At 43.5% G+C, this 10,646-nt stretch overlaps 1 protein-coding gene across 2 annotated transcripts in view; it reads right to left on the reverse strand.

Annotated features, from left to right (window-relative positions):
- The window catches only part of smu1a (SMU1 DNA replication regulator and spliceosomal factor a), a 90,532-nt gene that overhangs the window by 24,630 nt on the left and 55,256 nt on the right, over positions 1-10,646 (reverse strand). The window contains exon 1 of one of the 2 annotated variants that reach the window (XM_061892173.1): positions 2,981-3,115. The exons of the other annotated variant lie outside the window; for it this stretch is intronic. Within the exon in view, the coding sequence (XP_061748157.1) occupies positions 2,981-3,006 (26 nt within the window). The 5' untranslated portion in view covers positions 3,007-3,115. Of the gene's footprint in view, positions 1-2,980; positions 3,116-10,646 lie in introns of those variants that run through there. 2 annotated transcript variants of the gene reach the window in all.

Here is a 10,646-nt window from a genome sequence, read left to right on the forward strand (position 1 = left end):
TTCCTTTAAAGTAATAACGCACATTTCTCTTACGTCTACTACGAGACGAACCGACCAACGAACCCCCACATATGTTATACCGTCGGAAAGTGTTGTTTGCTCCCATGGCGGAAATCTAAACCGGGAACATTTGTTGTTAGAATGGCAACGCTGTTCATGAACAAAAAAAAAAAGGGCAGTTGAATGGGTACACACTTTTTGTCTAACACGAGACGAACCGGCCAACGAACCCCCACATGTTATACCGTTAAACCGCCGATGGGCTTGTTTTAAGTTGGGAACATTTTGTGTCACCATGGCCACGCTATTTACGAATAACCAAAACAATTGGCCAATCAGCAAAAATTTTCGATAGATCATTTTGTACAGTGACACCTAAAACTGACGGATTCGGACACTTGGCACCATTTAATAAGTACGGCGGCTTCCGGCGACCACCCGGCCAGAGGTCCGAGGCACAGACAGTTAGCAGGCCTATCAAAATTTCCATGGGAATTTTTTTGTTTTAAGTTATCCCGAGATTTTACCAGTCCGACGCACTTGGGAGTAGATTTTTCTCCATGTGGCCCCCAATTTAAAAAGAGTTTGACACCCCTGATCTAAATATAATACCAAGGTTATATCTGTTTATAACAATAACGATAAGGTCAGTGTGTTATTTATATCTATCCATCCATTTTCTACCCCTTGTCCTTTTCCGGGGGGGTGCTGGAGCCTATCTCAGCTGCATTCAGACGGAAGGTGGGTTACACCCTGGACAAGTCGCCACCTCAAACTGTAAATATTTGCATAAGGTTTACACACTCAAAGATACAGAAGGGCTTGGGTGACCAAATTAAAAAACATTATATTATTATTATACTGGCTCACCTGCACTGGCTTCCTGTGCAATTAAGATGTGACTTTAAGGTTTTACTACGAACGTATAAAATACTACACGGTCTAGCTCCATCCTATCTTGCTGATTGTATTGTACCATATGTCCCGGCAAGAAACCCGCGTTCAAAAGGACTCGGGCTTATTAGTGATTCCCAGAGCCCAAAAAAAGTCTGCGGGCTATAGAGCGTTTTCCATTCGGGCTCCAGTACTCTGGAATGCCCTCCCGGTAACAGTTCGAGATGCTACCTCAGTAGAAGCATTTAAGTCTCATCTTAAAACTTATTTGTATACTCTAGCCTTTAAATAGACACCCTTTTTAGACCAGTTGATCTGCCGTTTCTTTTCTTTTTCTCCTATGTCCCCCCCTCCCTTGTGGAGGGGGTCCGGTCCGGTAGCCATGGATGTAGTACTGGCTGTCCAGAGTCGGGACCCAGGATGGACCGCTCGTCCAGAGTCAGTACCCAGGATGGACTGCTCGCCTGTGTATCGGTTGGGGACATCTCTGCGCTGCTGATCCACCTCCGCTTTGGATGGTTTCCTGCTGGCTCCACTTTGGATGGGACTCTCGCTACTATATTAGATCCACATTGGACTTGATTCTCCCAGTTAGGTAAGATCAACTATGGACTGGACTTTCACGATATCATGTTGGATCTGCTCGACATCCATTGTTTTCGGTCCCTTGGGGGGGTAGTTGCCCACATATGCGGTCCTCTCCAAGGTTTCTCATAGTCATCATTGTTGACGTCCCACTGGGGTGAGTTTTTCCTTGCCCTCATGTGGGCCCTAGCGAGGATGTCGTTGTGGTTTGTGCAGCCCTTTGAGACACTTGTGATTTAGGGCTATATAATCAATCAATCAATCAATCAATGTTTACTTATATAGCCCTAAATCACTAGTGTCTCAAAGGGCTGCACAAACCACCACGACATCCTCGGTAGGCCCACATAAGGGCAAGGAAAACTCACACCCAGTGGGACGTCGGTGACAATAATGACTATGAGAACCTTAGAGAGGAGGAAAGCAATGGATGTCGAGCGGGTCTAACATGATACTGTGAAAGTTCAATCCACAATGGATCCAACACAGTCGCGAGAGTCCAGTCCAAAGCGGATCCAACACAGCAGCGAGAGTCCCGTTCACAGCGGAGCCAGCAGGAAACCATCCCAAGCGGAGGCGGATCAGCAGCGCAGAGATGTCCCCAGCCGATACACAGGCAAGCAGTACATGGCCACCGGATCGGACCGGACCCCCTCCACAGGGTAGAGTGGGACATAGAAGAAAAAGAAAAGAAACAGCAGATCAACTGGTCTAAAAAGGGAGTCTATTTAAAGGCTAGAGTATACGAATGAGTTTTAAGGTGAGACTTAAATGCTTCTACTGAGGTGGCATCTCGAACTGTTACCGGGAGGGCATCCCAGAGTACTGGAGCCCGAACGGAAAACGCTCTATAGCCCGCAGACTTTTTTTGGGCTTTGGGAATCACTAACAAGCCGGAGTCCTTTGAACGCAGATTTCTTGCCGGGACATATGGTACAATACAATGCATACAAACAAACATTGATTACTTCCCTTGAAAACTGTTCCAGTACCATGAATATTGGCTATCCTGAAATGTTTTTATTTTAACCAATAAATGTTACTGACGCTTACTTCTACTGTACATTCACTAACTGGCGTAGTGCCAGTAAAATGCAGTACAATTACCGGCACATTGTAACAATGATCTACTAAAAAAGCCTTTAAGTACATCTTATTTGAAAGTACATGATATAAATTGGCCCTGCGATGAGGTGGCGACTTGTCTAGGGTGTACACCGCCTTCCGCCCGATTGGAGCTGAGATAGGCGCCAACGACCCCCGCGGCCCCTGAAGGGAATAAGCGGTAGAAATGGATGGAATGGATGATACAAATTCATCGTGTTAACTCTCCAAATAAGCGAAATGAACTGGCGGGTTCTAGCGTGTTAGCTTAGCCTGGAATGCTAACACAGTATAGCATACATTTTCACGAGCCTTCAGATAGTTTGAATCAAAAGACGCAACCGACGCGGGTTTATTCAATTACTTCACATATGATACTAAAACTTTGTCTACTCACTCAGCGGATTCAATCTCCAGAGACATGACTTTTTCAACAATAACAACAGCGACACGACACGGAGAAGTTAGCAGCTAAACCAGCAATGGCGCTAACCCGGAAATATATTGACAACTTCACCGACCACTTCCGGTTGTGTGAAAAATAAAATATAACACTCAAACCCCCGGAAACGAATAAAGCAGAGGGAATGTTATCAATTTATTAAGGTCAATGGGACAATGAATTATTTTAAGTTAAAGTACCAATGATAGTCACACACACACACATACTCGGTGTGGTGAAATTTTGTCCTCTGCATTTGACCCATCCCCTGGGAGGTGAGGGGAGCAGCGAGCAGCAGCGATGCCGCGCCCGGGAATCATTTATGGTGATTCAACCCACAATTCAGTCACCCAAGATGTGATCTTTAAAGGCCTACTGAAATGAGATTTTCTTATTTAAACGGGGATGGCAGGTCCATTCTATGTGTCATACTTGATCATTTCATGATATTGCCATATTTTTGCTGAAAGCATTTAGTAGAGAACAACGACAAAAAAGTTCGCAACTTTTGGTCGCTGATAAAAAAGCCTTGCATGTACCGGAAGTAGCAGACGACGTGCACGTGGCGTCACGGGTTGTGGAGCTCCTCACATCCTCACATTGTTTACAATCATGGCCACCAGCAGCAAGAGCAATTCTGACCGAGAGAGAGACAATTTCCCCATTAATTGGAGCGAGGATGAAAGATTTGTGGATGAGGATAGTGAGAGTGAAGGACTAGAAGAAAAAAAAAAAAGACAGGGCAGTGGGAGCGATTCAGATGTTATTAGACACATTTACTAGAATAATTCTGGAAAATCCATTATCTGCTTATTGTGTTACTAGTGTTTTAGTGAGCTTAAATAGTCATACCTGAAAGTCGGAGGGGTGTGGTGACCGCCAGTGTCTCTGAAGGAAGCCATGGAGGAGCCAAGAAAGTCGCAGCTGCCTCTTTGACAGCTGCAGGAGGAACGACACAAGCCCCGCTCATGTTTACGGTAAGAGCCGACTTATTACCACAATTTTCTCACCGAAACCTGCCGGTGGACATGTGGTAGATAGAGAAACATGTTCGCTTGACCGCTCTGTTCCATATTAAAGCTTCACAACAAACAGAGAAACACCGGCTGTGTTTGTGTTGCTACAGCGCTTTCCACCTACATCTTTCTTCTTTGACGTCTCCATTATTAATTGAAAAAATTGCAAAAGATTCAGCAACACAGATGTCCAGAATACTGTGTAATTATGCGATAAAAACAGACTACTTTTAGCCGTGATCGGTGCTGGGAGAACATGTCCGCTACCACCGGTGACGTCAAGTGACGCGTCATCATACGTGTCATCATTCCACGACGTTTTCAAAAGGATACCTCGCGGGGAATTTAAAATTGCAATTTAGTAAACTAAAAAGGCCGTATTGGCATGTGTTGTGATGTTAATATTTCATCATTGATATATAAACTATCAGACTGCGTGGTCGCTAGTAGTGGCTTTCAGTAGGCCTTTAAACCCCCGGAAACGAATAAAGCAGAGGGAATGTTATAAATATATTTATGCCGATGGGACAATGAATTATTTTAAGTTAAAGTACCAATGATAGTCACACACACACACTAAGTGTGGTGAAATTTTGTCCTCTGCATTTGACCCATCCCCTGGGAGGTGAGGGGAGCAGCGAGCAGCAGCGGTGCCGCGCCCGAAAATCATTTATGGTGATTTAACCCCCAATTCAGTCACAAAAGATGTGAACTTTAAGGTTTTACTACTTACGTATTAAATACTACACGGTCTAGCTCCAGCCTATCTTGTATTGTACCTTATGTCCCGGCGAGAAATCTGCGTTCAAAGGACTCCGGCTTATTAGTGATTCCTAGAGCCCAAAAAAAGTCTTTGATACAGTGCCTTCTGAAGGAATCGAAGGTCACGGTCATTCAATGTTGGTTTCCGGCCATGCCAATTACATGGAGTGATTTCTCCAGATTCTCTGAACCTTTTGATGATATTATGGACCGTAGATGTTGAAATCCCTAAATTTCTTGCAATTGCACTTTGAGAAACATTGTTCTTAAACTGTTCGACTATTTGCTCACGCAGTTGTGGACAAAGGGGTGTACCTCGCCCCATCCTTTCTTGTGAAAGACTGAGCATTTTTTGGGTAGCTGTTTTTATAGCCAATCATGGCACCCACCTGTTCCCAATTAGCCTGCACACCTGTGGGATGTTCCCAATAAGTGTTTGATGAGCATTCCTCAACTTTATCAGTATTTATTGCCACCTTTCCCAACTTCTTTTTCACGTGTTGCTGGCATCAAATTCCAAAGTTAATGATTATTTGCAAAAAAAAAAAAGTTAATCAGTTTGAACATCAAATATGTTGTCTTTGAAGCATATTCAACTGAATATGGGTTGAAAATGATTTGCAAATCATTGTATTCCGTTTATATTTACATCTAACACAATTTCCCAACTCATATGGAAACAGGGTTTGTATAAAATGACGATTTTGTTTTACAGTAAAGGTAGGTATGTCTTTATTGTCAATGCACAAGTACAACAAATCTTTGTTTTCAGCACAAACCAGTTCAAGATGAGACAAAGAAACAGTGTACAGGGTTACAGAACAGGAACGCTGATGGGTCGCCACAAGGCACCCCTTGAAAGATGGGAGAAAGGTAAACGCTGGGGGAAGAGGAGTAAAAAAATACAATCTAGACTGGGCTCCTAAGGGGGGCCCAGTCTGGAGTGGGAAAAAAACCTCCATAGCAAAGCATATATACATATTACAACATACATCTCGACATATCTAGCAACATGTACATGTAATATGTACAATCTACATATTACATATTGTTACGAAGGTGGCTGTTACTACATTATATATAAACTTGCAGTGTGTTTTTCTGAAACTCCTAAAATGTGTAGAAAATCCCATTGAAAACAATGGGACATTCTTTTAAAGTTTCACAACTCCCAAATGTTTCATCTGATTTAAACGGTTCCAACTTCAAAATATTCAGCATGTTACCTTTCAACAATTAATTTTTTTTTCCAGGATTTCAGTTCAACTTCAGCAGTGGAGCATTCACACGCAATTCCTTAAGGAATTGCCTCATCTAGTTATGATTAGTTTTGCAAACATTCATTTAGTTATAATTTGCCAGAAAGCCCCCTAATTTGGCCATCAGAACACTCCTGCCTGGTTGCTGAGCAGGAAGAGCTCTGTTTTCTCACTTCTACAAAATCACTATGCACTTCTGCTGATCCGCTTGAGATGGTTTCCTGTGGACGGGACTCTCACTGCTGTCTTGGAGCCACTATGGATTGAACTTTCACAGTATCATGTTAGACCCGCTCGACATCCATTGCTTTCGGTCCCCTAGAGGGGGGGGGGGTTGCCCACATCTGAGGTCCTCTCCAAGGTTTCTCATAGTCAGCATTGTCACTGGCGTCCCACTGAATGTGAATTCTCCCTGCCCACTGGGTGTGAGTTTTCCTTGCCCTTTTGTGGGTTCTTCCGAGGATGTTGTAGTCGTAATGATTTGTGCAGTCCTTTGAGACATTTGTGATTTGGGGCTATATAAATAAACATTGATTGATTGATTGATTGGTTGCTATCTCAATACTATTAACACAAACAGCACAACACACAGAACACCTGACAAATAATGATTTTATATTAAAATAAACTATATCGATCGTCCAAATGTGCTACGATGCATTGGTGAATTCTCATTGGCTAAGGGGCACAATTATTAAAGCGCGTCCCTACTTCTCTCCCACTTCCTGTTTGCTAGTCGAGCTACTTTTTGTCATTTTGTCAGCGTGATTAAAACAGGAAAACATTTTCATTCCTGTGACAGCTGACTATTAACTTGTTTTATTCTTTCTTTTGGCTCTGCAAGTACACAGCATGATGCCTGGTAAGTACACCTTTTTACTGGTTTATAAACAATAATATAAAGTACACTTTTGAGCAACTTTATCCATTTTCTACTTTAGATATACTGAAATGCATCAAGCTCATTATTGTTATATTTTTAACATTAGTGTCACGGGCTGGGCGCACCGCAGTGCGCAGTCATTTGTGCGCGGCGCTAAGCCATACTTGCCAACCCTCCCGGATTTTCTGGGGGACTCCCGAAATTCAGCTCCTCTCCCGAAAACATCCCGGGACAAATTTTCTCCCGAAAATCTCCCGAAATTAAGGCGGAGCTGGAGGCCACACCCCCTCCAGCTCCATGCGGACCTGAGTGAGGACACACTGTTTTCACGTCCGCTTTACTACAATATAAACAGCGTGTCTGCCCAATGACGTTATAACTGTAGAACGATCGAGGGCGAGTTCTTGGTTTCTTATGTGGGTTTATTGTTAGGCAGTTTCATTAACGTCCTCCCAGCACGGTAACAACACATAACAACAGCAGTCACGTTTTCGTCTACCGTAAAGCAGTTCGTCTGCCGCAAACAGCAATGTAGTGACACACTTAAACAGGACAATACTGCCATCTACTGTACATGTATATGGTTAGAAAAATAGTGACAGAGAATAGAAAAAGGATGGACAATTCAACCCATAACTCAACAATGAGTAGATGAGTGTTATGTGTGTATATGTGTAAATAAATGAACACTGAAATTCAAGTATTTATTTTATTATATATATATATATATATATATACTATATATATATAGCTACAATTCACCATCCATCCATTTTGTACCGCTTATTCCCTTTTGGGGTCGCGGGGGGCGCTGGCGCCTATCTCAGCTACAATCGGGCGAAAGGCGGAGTACACCCTGGACAAGTCGCCACCTCATCGCAGGGCCAACACAGATAGACAGACAACATTCACACTCACATTCACACACTAGGGCCAATTCTGTGTTGCCAATCAACCTATCCCCAGGTGCATGTCTTTGGAGGTGGGAGGAAGCCGGAGTACCCGGAGGGAACCCACGCATTCACGGGGAGAACATGCAAACTCCACACAGAAAGATCCCGAGCCTGGATTTGAACCCAGGACTGCAGGAACTTCCTATTGTGAGGCAGACGCACTAACCCCTCTGCCACTGTGAAGCCCATATTATATATATATAGGCAGAATTCACTGAAAGTCAAATATATCGTATACATATATATGTATATATATATATGTATATATATATATATATATATATATATATATACATATATATGTATATATATGTATATATATATATATATATATATATATATATATACATATATATGTATATATATATATATATATATACATATATATGTATATATATATATATATATATATATATATATATATATATATATATATATATATATATATATATATATATGAAATACTTGACTTGGTGAATTTGTAAATGTACTCCTCCCCTCTTAACCCCGCCCCGCCCCAACCACGCCCCCCATCTCCCGAAATCGGAAGTCTCAAGGTTGGCAAGTATGCGTTAAGCGCACCTCCAACCGCGCAATTGCATGCAATCGGCAATCAATCAGCATTCTGCACACCTGTTGCTGATGAGCTTTCTGAGCTTCTTCAGCCCGTGAAAACCTGCATTCCAGGCCTGAATGTAGCGACATGTTCCAGTAGAGTAAGCCGACAATCTCTCTTTCTCTGTGTTTCTCCCCCTCCGTGTTCATTTGACGTCTTCCAGCAGCTTTCCTCCGTTCCTTCGTCACTAGCAGTGTGTCTCGTCTCCCCGTATTCCCTCTGGTCCCCTGGCTGTCTCTTGGATCTTGACCTCCCGCCTGGACACTCACTTTGACGCCTCGCCCCTGCCCTCACGCCTGCCCTCACGCCTGCCCACGAACTCTTGCACCCTTGGACTTCCGCACCTCCCTCAACACTACCGGTAAACCTAAAAAGAAAATTGCTTGCACCCTTGGACTTCCGCACCTCCCTCAACACTACCGGTAAACCTAAAAAAAAAATTGCTTGCACCCTTTGACTTCCGCACCTCCCTCAACACTACCGGTAAACCTAAAAAAAAAATTGCTTGCACCCTTTGACTTCCGCACCTCCCTCAACACTACCGGTAAACCTAAAAAAAAAATTGCTTTTATCCTATGAATATTTTGCCCCAATAGGAGGAGTTCAAGTACCTCAAAGCTTATGTTTTTTTTTCCTTTTTAACAAAGTGGGTTTAATGAAACGTAGGCCAATGGTTACTGGTAAATGAGCGTTTAAACAAGCTCAACTCACCCTGCCTCAGCATTGGTGAGCTGTACAAGCAGCAGGGGGCGCCGCACACACACATTATGCCACCGTGCTCCTTCTCTCTCTCTGAAGGTCTTTCAAGGTTAAAGCGTGATGGCGCTCACCGCAGCAGCAGGAGCCACAGAGTGCTCGACTTTGATTGTGGCGCCTAATCGCGACATAATCCCACCGGGGGCTTACTCCTTCCGAGCTGAGGGCGCTCAGGCTTTTCCGTGGAAGGGGGACAGAGGCAAGGCAGGGTGTCTTTCACAAGCTGCCAAGTCACGGGGAATACATCACAACGCGTCTGTTTGGTTTCACTTGCTGCCACGACAAAGCAGAGAGAGCTTGCTTCGGGGATGATTAGCCACGATGACAGCAGAATCAAAGACGTGATGGGACGGGAAGACCAAAACAATCTAAATGTACATGAGGTGCAGGGGTGGAGGGGAATTGAGCGGTTTGTGTTTTATTTTAAGAAAATAAACACGTCCTTGCTGGTTCCTGTTCAGTGATGGAACACTTTTAAGACAAAGGATACTTATTATTTATTTAAAGGTGAACTGGCATAGATGCGGCTAATGTAATCGTTGTGAAGTGAATTATATTTATATAGCGCTTTTCTCTAGTGACTCAAAGCGCTTTACATAGTGAAACCCAATTACTACGTTACATTTAAACCAGTGTGGGTTGCACTGGGAGCAGGTGAGTAAAGTGTCTTCCCCAAGGACACAACGGCAGTGACTAGGATGGCGGAAGCGGGGATCGAACCTGGAACCCTCAGGTTGCTAGCAAGGGTACTCTACCAACCGAGCTATACCGCCCGTTGTAGCCTTCAAAGCCTCTAGAACAACCCTCCAGCAACATTTTATATACACACTGCAAGTATATATATATATATATATATATATATATATATATATATATATATATCCGTCCATCCATTTTCTACCGCTTATTCCCTTTTGGGGTCGCGGGGGGCGCTGGCGCCTATCTCAGCTACAATCGGGCGGAAGGCGGGGTACACTCTGGACAAGTCGCCACCTCATCGCAGGGCCAACACAGATAGACAGACAACATTCACACTCACATTCACACACTAGGGCCAATTTAGTGTTGCCAATCAACCTATCCCCAGGTGCATGTCTTTGGAAGTGGGAGGAAGCCGGAGTGCCCGGAGGGAACCCACGCATTCACGGGGAGAACATGCAAACTCCACACAGAAAGATCCCGAGCCTGGATTTGAACCCCAGGACTGCAGGGACTTCGTATTGTGAGGCAGACGCACTAACCCCTCTGCCACCATGAAGCCTATATATATATATATATATATATATATATATATATATATATATATATATTACAATGTAGTAACGGACACCTTCACAACCATATGTAATGTGTTTTATATACACACTGCAAGTATA

Source organism: Nerophis ophidion, linkage group LG29, assembly GCF_033978795.1.
Source record: "Nerophis ophidion isolate RoL-2023_Sa linkage group LG29, RoL_Noph_v1.0, whole genome shotgun sequence".
Lineage (NCBI taxonomy): Eukaryota > Metazoa > Chordata > Actinopteri > Syngnathiformes > Syngnathidae > Nerophis > Nerophis ophidion.